Source organism: Aphelocoma coerulescens, chromosome 1A (assembly GCF_041296385.1).
Source record: "Aphelocoma coerulescens isolate FSJ_1873_10779 chromosome 1A, UR_Acoe_1.0, whole genome shotgun sequence".
Lineage (NCBI taxonomy): Eukaryota > Metazoa > Chordata > Aves > Passeriformes > Corvidae > Aphelocoma > Aphelocoma coerulescens.
Genome location: NC_091014.1, coordinates 13203478 through 13226480, shown reverse-complemented (window position 1 = coordinate 13226480; position 23003 = coordinate 13203478). Strand labels below are relative to the sequence as shown.

The following is a 23003-nucleotide window of genomic DNA, read 5'->3' as shown; positions in this document are numbered from 1 at the left end:
TGCCATAGGCAGGGACATCTTGCTCAAAGCCCTACCCAGCCTGGCACTGAACACTTCCAAGGATGGGGCACTCACAGCTTTTATGGGCAGCCTGTTTCAGTGTCTCACCACCATCACAGTAAAGCGTTTCTTCCTAATATCTAAGCTAAACCTGCCCTCTTTCAGTTTGAAGCCATTCCCCATGTCCTGTGGCTACGTGTCCTTGGAAAAAGTCCCTCTCCATCTCTCTTATTGGCTGCTGTAAGGTCTCCTTGGAGCTTTCTCTTCTGCAGGCTGAACAACCACAATTCTCAGCAGGTGTTCCAGCCTCTACCTCCAAGACAGACGGTGCCTCTAAGTTGCCTTCAATTCTGTGCCTGTTGGTTCTGTGAAACTTGAAGCCTAATAATTGCCTCATAGCTGCCTTGCAGCTCATCCTGAACATCTGTTAGTTTAACTGGGAGCCAAGTAGCAGGAGAAATTTTAACAAAACCACAGGTTTTCCAGGAATGTTCCTAAGCAGAGAACAGTGTTTAGAAATCAAACTTTCTGAAAATATTCATCAAAGTGTTAATATTGCTTTAAAGACAAAAATAGACATTTTGTTTCCAAAGTAATAAAATCCACATTTCTTTATCAGAGAAGATAAACACTGCCTAGAAAACACTGCCGCTTGACAGCAGGAGATGGCATGCTTAAGTATTGCTGCAGATTATTGTTTGATCTCTCAAGTGTTTAAACTATTCTGCACTAGTACTCATTAAACAATAATGTAGCAGGTTTGGATTTGTTGACCATCTGGTAACTTTGTAAATGTGGTTAGAATGAGACAGTTTCAAGGAACTTAAATTTGGACTTAAACAAAAAGCTTTTCAGGCGCCTTTAATGGTACAAGAGTCATAGACTGACATTGCTTAGGATAAGGGTGTTAGACTTAAATGTTCAGGGACTGTTTTTAAAAGGAAGATATTGTTTCCTTGTCCAGAGTAAGCATTGATTTTATTTTTTTCCCTGAGAGATGCTAATATTTGCTAGCATTCTTTGGTTACTTTGAAAGCATTTCCAAATAAAACCAGACCATTACAACCATTGCCATAAAAAAGAATTTGTGTTTTATATGAAGTACCAGCAAACAAATGTAAAAGCTACTAACACTTTGTGTGTGCTTAGGCAATGCAAGCAATAGTAGAACATGAATGTTTCTGTCCTAAGAAGAAAATTTCATTAATTTCAAGTTGAATTAGTTTTCTTAATTTCAGACCACAAAGAAAATTAAAAAATAGTCCATCAAAACAGAAAAATCACAGCTTTAACTAACCTGTTATGTTAATTAAGAAGAGAAACTATTTTTTTTTCTACGTCCTCTCATCTTTGAGAATTTATATTGTCTCATCTGTAGCTTCCCAGCATGCTGGACTTACTACTGAATACAGGTTATCAGGAACTATTCTATGTCTTTTTTTCCTTGGTGACTTCTATAACACTTGAGTTGTCACTTAGTTATTTGTGATATGCGTTTGTGTTTCCTTCATTATAACTTCTAGTGTACAACTTTGTTTGGCATTTTTGAGGTTTATTCTTTCCTCTTGTACCCTGAAAGTTGGTTCTCTTGATTAATGTTAAATTCCCATCTTCATCTCTTACTGTCTTCTGGTTTGTCATCAAATGTTTGTTAGTGTGCACAGCTTGGCTGGAGAGGTCATGAAGGAAAATGCCTGCTTGTTCTGGGAAGTTTTTTGAGAAACTCTGCTTGTGAGATCGCTTCAGTCAGAAGATTTTTTTAATTTTTTTTATTTTTCCTTGTAAAAACAAACTAAAGAGACTAGTCTCAACTGAATTCCTGTAGAAATTCACATACTCTTCTTTTGAATTGGCACTGTATCAAATACTTATTTGAAGCTCAGATTGGAACAGTTTCCTTTTCCGAGAAAGGAAGTGGAGTCACATATTCCACATAGATGAGAATTATAGATTAAGATCTTGAGGTGGGATCTGAAGGTGTTCCCGTGAGTTTCTGAAATACCTGGAAGTAAATCTGTCATCCAGAACCTGGAGGTGTTGAATAAAATAGTTTGTGTATCAGATAAAAACCCTGTGCTATTGTTTACCAAACAAACTATCGACTTGTACATTCTGGATTGTAAATATTAATCTTTTTGAAGCCATGGCAGCTGAGGTTTATTTTAAATTTATCAGCAGCTTGATTGACAAAGCTCTTGTCTGAACCAGATTCATTCTACCAGTTGACTTGAGGACCATTCTATTTGTTGAAATTTGGCACTGTAGAAGGACTGTATTTTGCACATTAGCTGTGTAACAAATTTAATTTGTGGGGCACTTAAAAATCCTTAGGTGATTGAGCACATACTTCATATGAGGTAATTTTTTCTTTGCTCTTCAAAATCTAAAAATTGCAGAAATAATTGCATTATAAATGTAAAAAAGGCATTCTACAACTATTTGGAAAATAATTTAAAATTTGAGCTGCGGTTTTGATGTACAGAATAAAATTTATATAAAGGCTTTAGTGTAGAAGTATGAGGAGTATAGTGGTACAGATTTTCAACACGGGTTTTAAGAGTATGTACAGTGAATGACTTTTACTTGGCCCTTTAGGTACAAGCTTTTGTGAGTTTTCAGAATTAAAAATTTCCTCAAAAATGTTCATGATTTTAAGAAGATTAAACTTAAAACTGTTTGATTAAAATAGTATTTTCATTTACTTTCTGGTAACTTCACTGTAATATTCTTTTATTTGTATCTTGTCAAGATACAGGCCTGCCAAAGAGACAACTGTTTCTTTTGTAGCTACTTTTGGATTGGCATGGCCTGAGAATACCTGGGATTAAGGTTACCATGGAATTCAAAGTGTTAATGGTATGTCAGACAATAAATGGTTATGTGGGAGAAGCACCACAGCCTCTCCTTGTCTTGCAGTGCTTATTGAACAAAATATGAGGAAAGTAAGAAACATTCTTCTTGAGTGGTAATACTATATTATTACTATAATGTGTACTCTGAGTGGTAACACTGTGTAGATGCCTGTGTTACTTTTGTAGGAGACAACTGCGTATAATATAGCATGTATGGAGAAGATTTAAGGACCTTTTCTTTAATTCAGCAGTGTCAGCAGAAACAAATTAAATGGTAGAGTTCATGTTGTTCAAACGTTTGAACATTTAGCAGTGCTATTTGAATGTTCAGCCATTAAAGCAAGAACTTTAATGGAGTGAAATAATCTGAAGTCATGCATGGAAATAACTGGTTGTCTGAATTTATTGTTTCTGTACTAGCCGTTACTGCTTTGGTTTCATTTCAATAGTTGCTTTATACCTCTTTCTGCCAGAATTATGAGAATTTTGTTGGCCATTGGACTGTCCCATCTCTTTTTGAAACCAGAATGATGCTTGGAAGGTGTGTTCTTCTGAATTGTTGGGGACAAATTTGTTAGGCAAAAATTGACAGATACCACAAATATAAATGATTACAACACAAAATTCCTTTGTCTCTCCATAAATATTGTCCTGGTTATTAGCTAGGGTTATTACAGTTGAAATCTTAGTACAAGTTTGTGACTTTAATGAGGCTCTTAAAATGCTATTGAACTCTATCATAAATGGCCTCTTTATAACTAGCACATTCCTTGGCTTCCAAACACAGCCTCAAAGAAAGGGTGAAAATAGTTGTGTGTTTTCTCCAGATAGTAGAAATGTATTTTCTATTTGCTATCTTATCTTTTTTTTACAATCCCTTATATGTTCCCTGTGTATGTGTTGCTGCATGGAAGTACTGATTCAGCGCTTAGCAAAAGTTTCTTATTTTTATTTATTAGATAGTGGGGGTTTTACTTGCCAATCATGAGCTAACATAACTATTAGCAGTATCCTAGCTTTACCTGCTGAATAGTGGGGGTTCTGAACTGCTGAAAGTCTCTAAAGATACAGTGTTTTTATACAAGGTTCAAGATTGCTTCAAAAAAAAAAGACTTCTGGGGAAAGACAAAATTGGTATATTGTTATTGGAATTGTATATTTAACACTAAACTCATGCCACTGAGTAGCAATTCAACTGTATGCCAAAGGATGTCACTGAAAGGAACAGCACCTTTGAGCTCTAGAGATATTTCAGTAAGGTAATTTGGACTCAAAACCAGATTGGAATTGCCGTGTTTCTTGACTGCACAAACAACTCTGCTTTTGACCCAGAACAGTTGTTAGACTCCAGCTTTTCACCTTAAACTCATTCTCAGTGAAAGTCTTACAGAGCAGGATCTGTGTTTCAGATAAATTGGCAAGACATGGCTGTTAAAACCCTTTTGGGAAGGCAGGATATAACAGCCATGGCAGACCTTTTTTTGAGGGAGGGTGTGTGTGTGTGTGCAGATTTATTAAAAGGCTTAAGTAAGGTTTTAATAAAGCTTTAAGACGATTCTCCTGTGCTTTCATTTATGGCAGCTTTGGTAGTGCGGGACTAGCAGGTAGGAAATTCTAGTTTACTTCTGTTGGAGTGAAAGCTCAGTGTTTCCTGTTTCAGTTGTAGTGCTTTTTTTTTTTTTTTTTTTCCCCACCTTGAATTGCTTGGAAAACAAACACTGACCTCAAGGAAATGTGTTCCAAGGCGTGGGAAAAGAGGAAGGGTTTTGCATCTTGTGAAGGAAGAGGGAGGAGAATTTGGGTTCCCCCCTTTTCTTTTGCGCTGAGCAGAAACAAAAGCAAAATACATTCTCCATGGATCTTAATGCTTCATGTCACATACTGTGAAGTCACAGGCAGGGGAATGGTAAAGACTGGTGAGGAGTAATAGGTGGTGATAGATGATAAAATATTTCAGGGAGAATTGGTATGGTTAAAAACCATCAATATTCTTCAAGGACAGAGGCTAGTACTTATTTAGATCCTCATGCTGTTTATTGATATGAATGCTTTGCCACAGGGTGCTTTGAGTGTTTCAGGATGTTATGTTGATTGAGACACAAGCACTGAAGCTGAAGAGCCACAAAGCTGTCACAAACAGTGACTGGTCCAGCCCCTCCTGTGGCCATGAAAAAGTATGGCTTGTGTTCCATTTAGCTGCCTGATTGACCTGGAATAAAATCTCTTGCTTTTGGGGTGTTTTTTGTGGAAAAAGTCTCAACTTGCCTTCAGATAATCTCTTCGAGGTTTCCTAGGGTTGGTCCTGGGGACATTGTTACTTTGGTATCCTTTCCTGTTACATCAGAGCTGTTGGGTTTTGAAGCAAACCTGGTGTGTGTAAAGGAGACAAGGACAAGTATCTACTTCATCTCTATTTTGGGTGGAGGACATGGTCTGTAGAAGTCTTCACTCCAATGTTGCACTGACAGTGTCAGTGTCACATCCAGGATGTCAAAATTTGATTGACTTCAGAGACAGAGTTTGAGATAGACTGTCTAGATAGAGTGGACTGAAGTGTGGTCACCTTTTCTGGATAAGACAGAGTGGCTCTTGAAGAGATGTTTACCTAAACCTACAGCCATTTTTTGTTTTAAATCAAGATTAAATGTGATGCTTTTAATACACTTGTGCTGTCAGCATGCATAAAAAACCTTATACTGAAGGAATAAGAGGAAAATTATGAATCCAGTAATTTGGAAATCATGATTTTAAACAAGGGGTTCCCTGGTTTGAGTTTTATTTCTTTGTTTCTCCAAGTGCTTTGCTTCCATATGCTGTTTGGGTTTATATTGTGAGGACAGAAAACCATCTTGTTGCAAAAAATCTGAGGCTTATTTCTGTTTTGAATTATCAACAATTGTTCTGGAATTGATCTAACACTGCTAAGAAGCCTGTTATTTGTAGTGTGAGCTAATGTTAATGTTAACCTTTTCTGGTTTTGCATCAAGGTGCTTCCTAGACTTGAGTCCAAAGCAGTCAACTTTCTAATTGTGTGCATTCATACTAATAGAAATTTTCATGTTCTTCACTCATAGTCTATAAAGAACTCTTACAACTTCATTGTCCAGCATGTTTTCACTTCTTGTAATGTGTTCACAGTAGTCACTGCAATAATGTGAGTGTGCTGAGGAAACAGTATAGTTCAGAGATGGGAAGTTATAATCCCAATTCTTAAAGAGTATGCTGCAGGACTTTCTAAAATATCTCAGAACATATATTAGTAACCTACTAGCTAAAACTAGATTATGCTTTAGTAATTTAATGTTCTGCTTTGCTGGATTATTTCCTTGCTTGTCGCCAAACCACAGATCTACTTAGTCTTCTCCAACCTTGTAAAACTGGCAGTACGTATGTGGCTTCACTATTATGTGGAACATAAATTAACTGTAACTGTAATTGATAGTACTGTTAGTTTAGACTAGGATTGACATGCAGATAGTATAAAAATAGTTTCAGAAATGAGGGAGAGGAAAGGAGACTTTTGAAGCACTCAGCCCACATTTTGATAGTGTCTGTGTAAAGCTATCTTTAGTTATTAGCAGCCTGTGAGATGTGTCTGATTCTTATGTTTTTCTTAGGGAAAATACAGGTTTGGAAAGATAGGAAATGTTGGTCTTACTCTGACAATACATAATTCTGGTTTGGGTTTTTTACCTGTTTCTGGTTTTAGTGTGATACTGAAGAAAGCAGCCTTAACAGGCTGCTTGCAGTATTATCATTTTGCCTTCTCTGCATGAGGATGTCCCAGCATTGTCTTCATTGGCTGATACTTCTTGATGGGATAGAAATCTCTAATTAATGCAGTAACGTGAATTCACCTCTTCACTGAGAAAATATCAGAGAGTTAAGATGATGTAAAATCATAAAATGTCCTGAGTTGGAAGGGGCCCACAGGGATGGTTGAAGTCCAGCTCTGTACAGAACACACTATACAATCTAATACTGAAATGATGCTGTTTTCAGTTGTCTGGGTAATTTTGGAGGGCTTTTCTTTTACACAGTTCCCACAAGCTTTCTGGAACACAGTGGGGTTTTTTTGACTCATCACTGTCCTGCTATGAAATGCTGAAGACAGAGCTCCCAAGGGAGTGTAGTTATCAGGCTTGTATATTAATCACTTCAGCAGAGATTGCCTTGGAGCACCTAGAGCTTGAGGGTTAGTAGGTGTTGCCAGAAGAGAATGCCAAGGCAATGAAAACTTCTCCTTCTATCAGTTCAGCCTGCAATCTCCTTTCAGGGCTTTGTTCAGAGAGATGGGTCCAGTGCAGGCTGCTAGCCTGTTATTTTGCAGCCAAAGCCATCTGTGAATGTTGAGATATAGTGAAGTTTTACAGATCCCAATCATTCTCCTTTCATTATTTATGTTTGACTAGTGTTTGGGAAGGTTTTTTCCCTCCTTCATGAGGGCTAGGAATTCTTGGAAACAATTGCTGTTTGAAAGGAATCAAAAGGGAAATATTGACATGGGTCACAAGTGTATGCTGTTTTACAAATACTCCTAAGACAAAGTGCTGTTCACTGTGTTCATTTATTCCTTGCTATTGCAACCTGGAGCTACACAGGCACTCCTGAATAGTCTGTTCTCCACTTGAGTTTACTATCATCAGCTAGTCTTGGTGTTTCCCAGAGACCTCACTGGTGAGAAAATGGTATCAGAAAATTCCAGTTGGATTTGCAAGGCCTTGAAGTTAAAATACTTCTGGAACCAAAGCAGTTTTAGGAAGTCAGAGCCCCATTTGAGCACTGATACCAAAGTCTGCATTGAACTGTCTGTTGCCAAAGGCATTTCTGGCATTTTTTTATTCATAGGTACAGAATCTGAAACTTGTGTAATCTGAGTATAGATAACCAGAAGATAGTAATTTTGACATTTTTGTGGTAATTTGGTTCATGCTGCTCCACACAGGTCCGTTTTTCTCACAGTATAAGTACTAGGGAATGTATTCTGCCCTATTAATGTTTATCTAAATTATTCAAATGAGACCAGAGTTGCACATAATTCTTGTGTTTTTCTTCCCCTTCTGTAAGAAAAATGCAATGTGCACTTTAAAATAGAAATAGCTGTCTTATTTAATGAAATGAGTGCATTAATACAACGTTTTTTAAGTGTTTCCTAGCATCTTCTTTTATGCTCTGATTTTTAAAGTGACTTTTATGGAAGCTTTTCTTTAATTGTTTGTTTCTTCGAGTATTTCTTAATGCACTTAGGCAAATTTTGCAAAACAAAATGTGTTCTGTGTGATTGGCACAATGTTGGGAGACCACTGGCAGAGCTGGCTGTGTAGAACTTCCTGAGCCTGGTTCTGTGGCCTGTTGTCACATGGCAAGTGGGCGTTGTGGAATACTGTAGCAACTGGCATCTGACACTCTGGTATGTCCTGCTCCTCAGGAATGGTCAAAAAGGAGAGTCAAGAGAACATCCCTCTTTTATTATCTCTTGTTTTGCCAATTAGAAATGCCAGACAAGACTTAGGAGGCAGTTTGGGGACTGGAGATAACAGAAACTCTGGTGAAATATTTGTCATGTTCTCCTTGAAAAGAAGCCTGGAAAGGAGTCAAAGGAACTTTTGTATCTTAAATAAAGTTTATTCTTTTGAAGTGAGTTCTTTAAATTTCAATAAGCTATATAAATGCTTTCTTTAATCCACAAACAGCACTTCTATGATATTAGGCATCGTGTCTTTACAGGCTTTGGAAAGGGTCAAATAAATAAATAAACTGACAATGAAAATCAGAGATCTGTATTTCCTGAAATGATTGAACAAAGTTCTTCTTAATATGGTGGGATTACACAAGTTCAGTTTGAAAAGCTGGTTTGTCTTTTCATAAACACTCTGAAGTAGATTTGTAGTACAGATTGTAAAACCACTGTGGAAGTTGGAAGTACGTTTCTGAAACTTAAATTGTTTCAAAGACTCATCTCCCCACTGTCACATGTGGTGTTTGTCACCACCCCACAAACCACTTCTGTCACACAATGAATAAGCAGAATTAAAATTGAGCTTTTCTAATGAGTGGAACTAAAGGCCTTGTGAATGTAGTTCTTAAAGTATATATTTATGGGTCATCATACTTACTCTTTGACCATTTTGTTCTTAAGAGAACATAGCAGTGAAGATTTTTGTGGTACCGGAATAGCAGTTCCACTGAATAGGCGAGTGTCACGGAAGCGCCCAGTGTTATCTGCAGAGGCACCAGGCTGGACCTCCCATGACCCTGCTGTTGGTGTCCCAGTATCTTCAGGGAAGCATTTTGGCAGTTTACTCACTTAACCCAAATGTGAGTGCTGCTTTGTACTGTAGGCAGTTGTTTATTAAGAATTAGCATGAAACCCGGCTGAGACAGATCTTGCTGGCTGTCTTGTCAGCTTAGTGTAGTCTGAACAGAATTCCTTTCTCTTCTGCCCTGTCATTACCCCCGTTCTGCTATTGAGTACATTCTCCTCCTCTTGGTCACTCTGGGCTGTAACCTAGGAAGCACTGGATCCCTTGCATCCCACAGCAGGCTGTGAGCACACTGCAGTAACCTTCTGCAGGAATTTTCTATTGCGTGTAGGGTGGAATTCTCTGCTGAGTCTGGCACTTTTCCATTCCTGTGGTAGTCTGTTCAAAGCTCAGTTTTTAAAATTCTTTCCTTACTCTTTAGTCAATTCTTCTTCCTCTTCCAAAGCATGAAATACATATTATTCAATGTAGCTGATACTATAAATCATAAAGAATGCTCCTTACTTGTTTTGATTGCTCTCAGGACCGTACTTGGGTATCTTCTGTTACCCATGTCACAGAACAGCTGGCAAACACACATTGAAAGCATGGATCCTGAAGTATTTTGGGAACAGATGTGTGCTAGAATCAACCTGTATTTAATTTCCAGGCTTTGCCTTGGAGCTGGGCTAAGCTAATTGTACTTTCTGGTCTGTTTAGCAGACTGTAGAGCAGGGGAGAATGAATCATGTAGGGAGGAAGGCTATGATGGATTCTCATAACATTGATTTCCAGAAAATGAAAGTTGATGCTAGTCACTCGAGTCTTTTTGGCTTACAATTTGTCCAAATTGTATTGGTGGAAGTTTTTTCCTGCATGCCTTTAAAATGGGCTAAAGCAAAAAGGATCACCTTCTTAGGATGCTTTTTCATACCTAACCTGACTTCCTTGAGTGTGTTCTTTCTCATGTAAAATAACTTTTGCTTCTAGTCATGGTTTGTAGATGTAGTTTTTCACTAAACTTCTTTTAAGCAGTCATAACATTTGTCCCATAAAAATGAGTAAGATAGAGGAAAAACCCTTTAAAACTCACAACCATGTTGGAACAATACACAAAATCATACTAGTGACTGTGCTTAGAAAGTATCATCGTTGGTCTTTGCTTTTTTTTCCCACCTTATTTGGAGGTTTCTAGCCTATTTCAAACTGTTTCTCAGCCTTGCAGTTCATAGCTGATTTAGCCAAATTATGTGCATTCATCTGGCTTTTTCTAGACTTCTGGTTGCATTCAATTTTAGCACAAGTGATTTTTTTTGGCTTAGGAAAGGTCAGTGTTATGTAGGACAATGGCTTCTATGTGCAGTGGTATTCTTTGTCTGTGCTGTGTGACAAACCAGGTTTCTCTGTCTGCTGTGTGTACAGGTTGTACTGTGAATTTGTCTTTAGTGTTGCAAAGATGAGTGTAATCTGCAATGGGGGCTTCCAGGAACTGTTTGTGTCTTTTTAGGAATTGAATCTTCCTGTTCCTTACTGTAGCAATGCTTTCAGATTAAATATTTATAGTTCATCACTGTGTGGTTCGAGACTTACTATCACACCTCCAGATATTTACTGTTTTTCTTCATTGACTAATACTGCAAGCTTCTCAAAAATTCATTTTAAGGAGAAAAAGAAGTTGCAGGCTAGTTCTGCTGCTCTTTTTAGTGTTCAGTGATTTAATCTGTGATGAAGTCCTTGCAGAAGACAAAAAAATTGAAAACTGGTACTACTTGATTTGCTTTGTTTTTGGTGTTGTTTTTTTTTTTTTTTTAACCTGCCATTTGTTTTTGCCCTGCAAATGTCACTTTTCTGGTTTATTAGATGTGTATTATTCAATTAAATTAATGATGCTTTATCCACTTCTGCGTAGGTAATTTGATTTTTTTTTTTACGATAGCCATATAAATTTCATGAAAATGTTTTTTGCTATGTAAGAGAGATGCTAAGTTTTATGTGATTTTCTTCCTGGGGTTGAGAGTGGGACTAGGACAATTTTGGACCTAATATGCATATTTAGTCACCTCATTTGCATAGGAAATTAGGAGGAATTATTGGAGGGCTTGAGTTGCCAAAACATATTTTTAATTGAAGTGTGCAGTGAGTGCCCCAAGTGTTTTCTTCTTGAATTCTTCTAAAGCTACTAAAACTGGCTTTTCAAACAGATGATAATTTTTATGATACCCTTCTGCCTGTACATTGTTACATAGTCAGTGATAAACAAGATTTACATTTTTAACTGGCAAAAAACCTCTCCCATTATCCCCCTTCCCCAAAAGAGCACAAATCGTGAATGTTTTGAGTCTTCACGTGTATAATGATGCATTGGATATAGAGGGAGGGAAACATGAAGAATGTCTTATCTTTCTGTTGAGCAGAACACCCCTCACTGGAGATGCTAAACTTGCTTGAAGCTACTTTCAATCTTCCTCTTGATAGTCTTATGCACCACCACCATGTCAGTGTTGATAGAACGGCTGGGTTTGCAACCACCAGAGTTAAATTTCTGAGTTCTTTGATGTTCCTTTTTAAATCTGGATGGCTACACAGTCTAAAATAACAAGAACTGCTGGCTCCTCTTGTATTTATTTTTTTCAATGAGAACTTTTCCTCCTCAGTTTTAAGGTTGCAAACGCCTAACTTATTTGGGATGATAAAAGCTGTATTCTTCTTTTTATTTCCTAGGTCACTGGAAGGCAGGGGTTGGTTTTTATTATTAGAGGTTTTGACTTGCTCACATTTCTAAGATTTGAAATAGATGGAGGGGGGGAAAAATGACATACTGTTGTAAATACAGCAGACCTTCTGTCACTCAACTGTGAATAGCTTGTGCCTGAGAGATGGGGACCTTCTTTCTTTGAGCTTGAAACTCAGCAGGAATTGGGTGTTAGGAGTTGGCACCAGTTACATGTAAGATTTTGGTTTCTGTTCAGTTGTCAGTGCTGGAAGCCTTGTGCCTCAGAGCCAAGTGCCAGCTGTTTGTGAGCCAGCCCATGCTGTGCTCTTCCTCCAGGTATCCCGAGATGTTTCTGTTTCTCACAGGTATTGTCATGCAGTTCTTACTCCACAACAGGGCAATATGTGGTCTAAGTAAAATATGGCCATAGTCCATGCTGGTGCTGTAATGTCTTTTCCAAAGTTCCATGTATCATGATGCATAGAGCTGGCATCAACTTGGGTATAAACTGTGCTAAAAGTACTGGATAACTAGATGTTTAAACTTCATTGTAGTGAATATTGTAAAAGACAAGAAATTTTTTTCCTAGTAATCGTCTTCATCAATGAAACAAATACCTTGTGATGTTTATCTTGAGGCTTGAAAATATAACATAAATCTTTTATTTCAGAGGTTAAGAAGATTATCAACAAAATACAGAACAGAGAAGATATACCCAACAGCCACTGGAGAAAAAGAAGAAAATGTTAAAAAGAATAGATACAAGGATATATTGCCATGTAAGTCTGATTTATGTGTTAATAGAAGACAAAGGAAAGGGCTTGTTATTCTCCATGTATTTTGAATTTTACTTTTTAGTTACTACTGAAAGGCAAAATTGGAGATAATTTGCTGAAAGATGACATTCTTAAAATTTTTATTTTTAACTTGAAAGGCAAAGTGACTGAATATTCTTATATTTTATCAGGAGAGGTATCACCTGAAGGTAAATATGTTGTGGTTCTGAAGCTGTATTGAGCCAACACTTTCATTTTAGCTCAGAATAGTTGAGAACTTTACTAGATGCTTAAATGTATGTTTTCCTTAGGAGCATGTTATTCATGGTAGAAAACAAATGTCAGCATAAACTCTAGGTGAAATTTTAAGGAGGCTTAGGGAACCTGGTTTAAAGTAAAATAGATATTTTTTGCCTGTTTGTATCTTGAAAATGGTGTTGGAAAACTTTCAGTGCTGGATTAGCTTTGGTTACTATTTTGCTAGAGTCCAAATGAAATTCTTTTTAATGTGTGGACACAGAAAGCAAGACTGTCAGATCACAATTTAGATTTTAAACCCGCCAACATGTGGATATAACAGATCAGTGATCTGAAATTACAAGACTGTTACACACTCACTTTGTGTAGCTCCTGAGGCCACTTATTTCAGAAGCTCTCACTGTGCTTCTTGATCTGAAGAGCTGACAGTGAGATTAAAGGGTAGTCTTCTGACAAATGCCACTTCTCTTATCCCAGAAGGTCAGCAACAGGTACATTTTACTCTGCTTATTAGTTGGGAGGAAATGTTTGATACATGGAGTGAAAAAGAGAGAGGAAGTTGTTATTGTCATCTTATTAACAGTGTCCTGGCATTTTGGTAGATCATGAACAAAATAGCAAAATCTTGGTAGCACACAGGCTGAGTTGGTGAGACAGTAGCATTGCAGCAGTGAATGGCTGCAGCTATAGCAGTTGGTGAGCATATCCGTCATCTGCATGGAAGTAAGGCCTGAGTCACTGGGATCTGGAAGGGAACGAAGCTCACAGTGGGGAAATGAGCGAACTTCAAAGCCGAGATGGAGGAAAATTGAAGGTATATTTTCAGTTCAAGTGAATGTCTCAAACATCCAAAGGCTCTGGCAATGAAGTGATAGGAGACCAGCTTGAAATGAAAAGAAGCAGGAGAAAGTATCATTGCCTATCTCTTGTAAATCCAGGAAAGAATATACATTTGTAACTTAATCAGAGATTAGTGCTGTATTTATCAGAAATTGTTACTGCTTCCAGAGAGATCAGTACCTCAGCACTAACTCAACACTGGCTTCAGAGTAAAAGATGCATGTTCCCATTGCAGTTTACTAAGCCATTGTAAATGCAACATGGTGTTAACTGGTCACCCAAAGGACTGATCAGTTATTGTGAACTGAGCCTTTAAGCTACATGACAATATCCAAGCACTTAGAGGCTGGGAACTGCAGTGGATATTTTTGGGGGAATTCTACTCCAGACCTTAAACTCTGTAGCAGATGAGCTGTGGCACACAGAGACGGGATGGCAATGTTGACATTTGGAAGCTGCTCTAGAATTTTGGATCTAATGTGCTGGGAATATAAGATCCCTCATTAGCCTGCTCGTTTAATTAGTCTGTTCTGCCACTTAAAAGCAGTTTTTAGTATAAAGTCTTATGACACCATTGCATGCTTAGAGAGTGTTCTTGCTTTTACAATCTATATATCAGAGTGTAACACAGTGCAATGTGTTTTAAGGCTTTTTCTAGGCCTGTATATGAGTGTGCTGTCTTTAGATTTGTGATCTAAAAATCTCGTAATTTACGCTTGTGCTTTTTTAAGAAGCATTATGTGGTAACACAATTTTTTTTTTGCATGTTATGAGGACTGGCAGAAAAAATTCACCATTTTGCAAACTTTTTGGAAGAACTTTCTGAATAGAAATAACTTAGCATTTACTTCTTGTGGGTGTGGTTCCGTTTTATTATCAGTGCTGTTTTGACAAAACAAAAAACCCAACTAACCATATTTTTTCTTTTGAAATATATTTGTTCTTTGTCATTTTCTTGAATTTAGGCCTAATCAAAGGTTTAGCAGCTGTTCTGTGGTTGAGGAATTGACCCTGGGAGCAGAAAGTAACAAATTGCTCGAGCAGCTGCTGTTTCTACAGATAATTCTGTTGCCCCATTTAAAGATAATTTCTTTTCTGATATGGATTTTCAACTAAAAGAGCCTCTATTGCAGAATAGTTTGAACAATTTTTATATGATAGCTAATAAGTTTTCTTATCAACAAGAGCTGGAAGGACTGGCAAACCTGCCAACCACCTACACCATTTTAGTAACAGTCAAGTTGTTGTTGTATTAAAGAAGCAGGTTTTTTTTAATGCTAAAAAGAATACCAAAATGTTTCGTTTATTCTGTCAACAAGTAATAAAGCTATTTTTATATTACTGAAGATTTTAGTCTCCAAAGATCTGCTGGTTTTATTAGAAGCTTTCTCTGAGACAGTCAGTAATGTTTGAGGCAGAAACCTGACGTGTCCAAAACCCCCTAAATGAAGGAATCTGCTGCTTTCTAGTTCAGAAGTGCTGCAGCAATGGGCCTAGCCCAGTGTTTAGGAGATAGGGGTCAGTCTGTGCCTGAGCAATAACCCTGGTACCTGTTTTCTGTTGCAATATCTGATGGAGTCCTCCTTGGGAGAGACTTTGAGAGCTCCCATGTGCTTTAACTGTGCACTGGTGTTTTAGGCTTTCTGCTTTCCCTAAGTGTGCCTTAATTCTGACCACCATGATCTGTGTTAATGTTGTATAACTGCAGTTTTGATGGCTTCTGGTTAATTGCATTTTGCATCTTTGTAGTGAATTGCTCTTGGAATTCCAGGAGGTGGTATCCTGTGAACTTGAGCCATCCGAAGCACATAGCAGTAGGAGCTACTCTGCTTTTCTCTACCTGACTTGGTTTACCCATAAATCAAATGTACTGACTTGCTTGTGTGACCTATCTTTGGGAAATGTTCTTTAATGTACTATATATATTATATTTACTGTTATATACTGATTTACATGTGTTGTAATCCTTTTTCAAATAATTTTTTTTTTTAAGTTGATCACAGCCGAGTTAAATTGACCTTAAAAACTCCCCCACAAGATTCAGACTACATCAATGCAAACTTTATTAAGGTATGTGGTACAAGTTTAAAACAGTTCTTCAGTTCTTTTTAAGCTTTTATTTCATGTCAGGGCAGTTTTAATATTATAGTCTAACATAAGACTTGAAAGCTGTGAGGGAAGATACGCTTTTATTATGAATAAATTTGCAAACATGATGCCATTTATAACACAATCTTTAAAGCTTTGATTTTACTTCTAAGTGGAAATATAATGTAAAATACTTCATTTTAAAGTGGCAGGTGAGCAAATCGGAGCTTTATACCGTAGGAAAATTCAGATGCAGTTGTTTTAACAGGTGATGTTTTTAGGGACCATAAATGAGGTGTTTGACAAATTGTGTATGTTACTACACATTTTGCTCTGTTCATGGAAGAAGCATGGTAATGGAATTATATCTAACATTCTTAAAGAGAAGCCAGAATTCGACTAAAAGCCTGTTACAGTTTTGTTTCAAAGTATTTATGTCTTGAGCTGTCTTTGTAGCTTTACTCTGATGCTGCTTCTACACAGTATTTATTTTTCAGAAACAGGTGTTCCTGTAAATCTTCCTGCATGAACATTTAGCTTGAAAAGCTGAATATTGAAGTACTGAACATTTATATAAAACAAATTTTAAAAGTCTGTGTTTTTGAAATGTATGACAGGGAGGGAGGAACTTAAAAGTTGTTCAAGAGGATGCCCTTTTGCAGAAAGATTTTTAATTTTTCATCACTGAATATTGGAGTAACAAAGAAAATGCAGACTTAAAGGGAATCTTCAGAATCTGAACATACAGAAACTTATTTCCTGTGACAGTTTCTGGCAGTGCTGTAGCTGTTGTAATCTTGGGCTCCCCTGAGATCACCAGCAGAATTCCCACTAATGTAATTAGGACTCATGTTTTGTATTCACCCCTCCTGTTGTACATATAAAAAAAGAAATTCTAATTTTATATGATTATAACCCAAAACCTTTTTTTATTCAGTGCAGATAAATGTTCTTTATAAACATTAATGGTTCCTTTCTGCAATGCCAGGGAGTACATGGGCCAAAAGCATATGTTGCTACCCAGGGACCGCTGGCCAATACAGTCATAGACTTCTGGAGGATGATATGGGAATACAACGTTGCTGTAAGTACCTATAGAAAAATTCAGTGTTACCTTATTTCATGGCACTGTGACTGTGTATTTTTTGCCTGAGCTGGCTTTTATTATCAAAATATTGATAGTGATTTAGATTACGTTCTTCCTAGGTCTTGTTTTTTGTAGTTAAATAGCATTAATATTATTTATTCATTTTAATAATGTTAATTCAAAGTAATAATTTTATTGAATGAATGTTAAGTCCTTCATGTTTATGAATAGGTTCTTACTTGGTTACATTTGTCCTGTAGGAGACCTTACAATTCTGACTTAATGTGGACTGACCTAATCAAATACAGAAGCAGCATGTGAAACAAGAAAAAACCCCAAACCACTTAGAGTTTTTTATGCTAATTTTGGGTTACTTATTGGTTTTAATACTCTACATCTGTTTAAACAGCTTTTGTCAGGAAGTAGCTCTTAAATACTTGTGGAAATTGGATATGTTTGACAAATTATTAGTGAAATTTTTTTTGGGGGGGGCGGTTTGAGACTTTGAATCATGGTTACTTACAGTAACAAATATCTTACCCATCGGTGCATTTTTATTGTGCTACTCATGCTTTCTGAAATAGCTGCACCTAAGAAATTTGATTGATGGTTGGGTGCTGGGGGGGGAGGGTTGTTAATATTTTATGCACTCTATGTCACTTTAAGCAAATATAGCTATGCTTCTTCCAGCTGGCAAATGGTTCCCTATTTTTATGAGTTAAGAATTTACAGTCAGACTGAATAAATAAGGTATTTATACAGGATTACAGTGAATTTTAATTAAGCAGCCTTAAAGTGTTGTATTAGTGATGTAGATTTTGTGAAGGATAAAACTTGTTTACAGTTTTAGAATTAAAAGTGTGTGTATGCTGGAAAGAAAATATTATTAATAATTAGTCTCTTCCATAGTAACCACTTAAAGTATATCATTATCTGCCTGATAAAGCATGTGGTGAAGTATAGGTGTAAGTTACATATCTAAAAACTTCTAACTTGGAGCATCATTTTTTTCTTTTCAGATAATTGTAATGGCCTGTCGAGAATTTGAAATGGGAAGGGTATGTGTCCTAAATACAAGAATAAATGAGCTCGGCCCATATGGGGCAATAGCTGTGAAGCTTCATATGCCAAATCCATAACTGTAATAATAATATGCCAGATGAAGTAAGAATGCATATCCTTACATTTCTGTACATAGGAAATAGTGCATGAGACTGCATTTTTTTGCCCCATTTGTAGGGTTACATGATTATTTAGGTGTCATCTTAGTGGAATATGTGTTTGTATACAGAACTGTACCAAAGGTTTGTTTCTAACCATGTCACTGTGGAAAAAGTGTCTTGCTCTTCGTGGGATGTATGCCAACTATGAAAATCCTCAGTCCTTCAGAATTTCCTGTCAATTGATACAGCTGCAAAAACAATTTTTTAAAAAATCTCTCTTCTTTATTCTTATGACCTTAGAAGGAAATCCAGAACTGTGAATTTCCAGCTTTCACAAAAGCTAAGCTTTCATTGCTCCCCTCTGTATGATGATTATGCATATGTACAGGCAGACATGAAGTCCACATCCTAATTTACAAAGTGTCTTTTGCCTGTATGTATGTTGGTTGTTTGCAGTCTTGGTTTTGTTTCTCTTTTGTTATCCAAGAGAAAAATTATTTTACTATCTTCAAAGAAGTCCAGAATAAGGCATTCAGGGTTGTGATTTTGTCTGCTCTCCTATTAATCATCTTTCAGTACCATGCATGAATTAAATTAGGAATCTTTACTTTAACAGAAAAAGTGTGAGCGTTACTGGCCTCTGTATGGAGAAGCAGCTGTAACTTTTGGACCATTTCGTGTTTCTTGTGTAAGTATAAAGCCTTATAAATTAATTTTCAAGTATTTCATGGGTTTGTAACTTAAATGTTCAATGAACTGTTTGTAGTGGGCTTTTTAATTGTTCAGTACTAAATTTTACACAAGGACTCTCAAAGGAGTGTGCATATCTAACCAGTGTGGGTTTTTGAATCCTCCACGATTGTTTTGTTTTTTTAAAGAAGGGAACCTGTGTCCCTTGGTCTGGTATCTTTTTATGTATTATTTCTTGAGCTTTATATGACATAGTCTTGAATGTCTGTACCATACTCAAGAAATCAAAGTCTTGTGCAGTTGTTTTTTCTGTTATGTCTTGTGTGTTCTGAATGAAATGAAAGTAACACTGGAATAGGTTATTTTTATTAATTAGCATGAAGTGTTTTTAGGTGCTCAGAAAGAGCTAACATGCCTGCTTATTCAACTTTAATACTACTTTGAAATAGTCTAACAAGAATTAAGTACACTTCATCTTGTCAGGAAAAAATATACTAGCAAATTTTCATCTGTAAGGATTCTGAGTAACCTTTTCGTACTGTAAGTTGAAAATACCTGCTCCTCGTGATATTGGTGAAAGGGTTTTGTGTATTTGTTGTAATTGACTTCTTAGCTACAGCTGAGAGTGTATTCCCTTTAGGTACCCTGGTGTATGTGGGCTGCATTGCTTTAAAACCTGCAAAGTGTTGCAATTGTTGATGGGAAATGGTAAATTCCCAGTAGGAGATAGAAACACATTAAAGCATACATGCAGTCTCCTAAATTCTCTGTGGGAAACTGTACTGCCAAGCTTTTAAAGGCATCTTCAAATTCTGATATTAATGATATTTAAAGTACAATAATATTGTTTGATGTCTGCAGTATAAATTTTCCTTGGTATTCCAAAGGAAGACTTGAAAATTCTGTGAGCTAGAAGCTAGGTTTTTTGGCCACAACCAAGATAATCAGTGGTTCTTTCAGATGCACCCTTAATTGAAAAAAATGGAAAAGGAAAATAAAGGAGAGATCACAGGATAGAGTGGTAAGAGGCTGAAGTTTATACAGCAAAAGTGTTATGGAGGGATGGCTGTGAAAGGCAATCTGTAAATTAAAATTAAGGAGAAATAAAGCAAAATAGGTACTTAGAAATATTCTTACATGGTTTATGCATTACTTTGGAGCACACAAGACATTAATTTCAAAACTCACGTTTTTAAGTAGAATTAACATGTTTTGCACATCTTGTGAAGCAAGCTAATTTGCTGGTGTGGTGATCAGTGTTTTGATTGCCTCTCTCTTGAGGAAATCATAAATACAAAATGAGTAAATTAAAAAAAGACACCTGAGCTTAAAGTTTAAAGCTTAAAGTTTTAGTTATATTCTGTGTGTTGCATATTGATTTTTAATTTTTTTTCCCAATGTATTACTGTTTTCTCATGCTTAGGAAGCTGAGCAAGCAAGAACAGATTACTTCATTAGAACATTATTACTTGAATTTCAAAATGTAAGTACACAGTCACTTCTGGTTTCATCTTCAATGGTTGCTCAAAAGTCTTTAAAATGATACAGTGTCAGAAACTCAAAAAAATATCTTCACTTTTTTAGGTGCTGATTATGTATGTAAATGATAAAATATGATAAATGAGAAAGTTGTGTTAAAATCTTAGTATATAAAGGAGGAATAGCGAAACCCTTTGCCTTTTATCTATGTTCCTGTTTACCCAAATGCCTTAAGCTTTTCTTATAAACTTACACTGAAATGTCAGATGTCAAATGTCAGACCTCATTTGAATGAAGAGCAGCTACCACTAAATACAAACTGGAGAGCCCTCCTGCAAAAACATGAAGCACGACAGTCTATTTTACAGAATACCTGTCATTTTAATTGGCAACCTGCATTAATAAATGATTAGACATGAGACAGGTTAGTCTCATTTGTGGTTATGTTTTCTTTAGCAAAGCTTTGTTCCAGTTCAACAACAGATATCACAACAGTTATGAAAACTGCTTAATCATGAGGGGAGTAACCTTGGGGAATAATTTTTGTCTGCAGTATTTTGCTAGGAATGCATGAACTTAATCAGTTTGTTTCTGTTAGTGTGTCCTGAATGCTCATAACTGACTGGGCTGTGAGACTGTTCAGATAACAGAAATTCTGTGTAGTAACCAGGGTTTGTGACATTTTTTTGACATGGTGTACTTCAAAACAGAACAGGATACCAAAATCCCCAAACCAGAAGCTGCCTTCCTTTTATACCTCAGTGTTGTATGAACTAGATACACCAGAAGCTAACTGATGTATATTGTGCTTGCCTATCCTATAGATGAAAATGACATTTGGCTATTGACTTTGGGGGGGTTCTGTCCTGATTGGATGCCTCTGTACTGCTTAAAAATGGAGCAGCAACAAAAACCTACAGTTTGTGCTGAGCTTTTGATCTTAGCAAGGAAACAGAAGTTTGTTCCTATGACAAACAATTTAACTGAAAGGGTTAACAAGATGTGTTGATATTTAAAATGTGCATCTGATAAAGTGGCTTTTCTTCAGATTTAAGTAGCAGATTTGCTTGAGGGTTCCTGTAAAATTAATTACAGACTTTCAGCTTACTTTGAAGAATTCTAAGTGTAGCCTTGCACTGGGGAGGAAAAAGTGTATTTGTGGTATAAAGTAATATCTTTTAAAGTTTGCTTTCAGGCTTTCCAGAATAATTATGTTTTGTCACTCCTGTAGCATTTGCAGTGGATTATCATACAAAAAAGAACTATGCAAAAGAATTAAAAATTTCTGTAAATATGCAAAGTTATTTTAGTTTGTAGAAGGAAAACCAGTTTGACTGAAACTTGATTATTTTCAAGAAAGAGCTTTGGTTTTTTACCTTTATAATTGACAGTAGAAAAAAGAACTATAAAGGCTCTTTTAAATTTTTGATTTTCATGTAAGAAAGCAAATCCTTTTTTTTTCCCCTAACCATTCTGCTAATGTGAAAAATCACTGGTCCTTTTAAAAGTTGTTAAGTGAAATTTCTTGGTGGACCTTAATAGCCAGCTGTAACTCTTCCTTTTTACTGATGACCTTGGTTTTACATAATCATCTAGATTTTAAAATTTGTGCTTTCTTAGGCTGTGTTTTCTCTTGTTTTAGCTAGCCTTGGTGTTTCCACAGAGCTGGGAAAAGTCAAGCATCAAAAATAGATCACTTTCCATGCTCAAGAGGCCTGCTATGTTGCTTCTCACATAACTAAACAGAAGGTAGTGTAGGTCTTAAAACCCGTAGACTGTAATGTGGATCGAAAACTTCAAGCTCTCCAGTACATTACTGGGAGGGGTGTACTGGAACCCGGAGGTGTGACACCAGCATGGAAAGGTGCAGTAGAACTAGCTACTGGTTCTGCTGGTAGCTGCAGATGCTTTGGATAATGATGAAAGAGAGGATTTTCAGGGATTCAGGTAGCTGAGTAACTAAGCTGTTCTAAAGCCTGCTTCTTACCTTGCCTTTAGTCCTACTGTAGCTCCTGTTACTAGAATAAAAGTGTACCTATTGTTGCAAGTGTGATCTGTATTTAGATAAGGTCTCAATTATTTCTGTTGTTTTCTTAATTCCCTCTGTGAGCCTGTGCACATACTTTATTTTGTAATGTGACAACACCTTTGCCCCCATTTTTTTTTTCCTCAATTTAAGTTACTGAAGTACAACTAGAAAAAGAAAGATCACATGAAAGATTCTTTCTCCCTTTCTTGTAGCTGTAAGGGCATGGAATCTTTTCATATGGTGCAGCCTTGTGGGTCCTTTAACCCGTATAGTAATGAGGGGCTTCTGAACTGTCCCATAGGGCATCTTCTTATGCATTAGCAGCATTTCAAATACGACTTCAGAATTTCTCTTCTATTTTTTGATGTGGTATAAGCTGTAAGGTTTTTTATTCCAGTAAATGACTTTGCTTGTCAAAGTGCAGGTTCATGGCACTACTTCTTTGGTACAAATTCAAATATGTGTTATCATTAACACCTTTCTCCTTGCTTCTCCCTTAGGAGACTCGTAGTGTCTATCAATTTCATTATGTTAACTGGCCTGACCACGATGTCCCTTCGTCTTTTGATTCTATTCTGGATATGATCAGCTTGATGAGAGAATACCAGGAACATGAAGATGTTCCTATTTGCATACACTGCAGGTATCAAATATATTTATCTTTTAATTTTTAAACATTTTCATTTTTTGAAGTCTAGACTTTTGTTATGAGATGCACTAGTTTTGATTCTAAATCAGAATTTATTTATTTTAGTTTAAAAAAATTCTCATGTCAAAACTTAATTC

The 23003-nt window shown here is 36.5% G+C and overlaps 1 protein-coding gene across 2 annotated transcripts in view; it reads left to right on the top strand.

Moving 5' to 3' along the window:
• The window catches only part of PTPN12 (protein tyrosine phosphatase non-receptor type 12), a 70590-nt gene that overhangs the window by 19815 nt on the left and 27772 nt on the right, over nt 1-23003 (top strand). For both annotated transcript variants that reach the window (XM_069035918.1, XM_069035908.1), the window contains exons 2-8: nt 12478-12586; nt 15675-15751; nt 16758-16853; nt 17876-17914; nt 18636-18707; nt 20133-20192; nt 22718-22860. In XM_069035918.1, coding sequence (XP_068892019.1) covers nt 12478-12586; nt 15675-15751; nt 16758-16853; nt 17876-17914; nt 18636-18707; nt 20133-20192; nt 22718-22860 — 596 coding nt within the window. The remainder of the gene's footprint in view (nt 1-12477; nt 12587-15674; nt 15752-16757; nt 16854-17875; nt 17915-18635; nt 18708-20132; nt 20193-22717; nt 22861-23003) is intronic.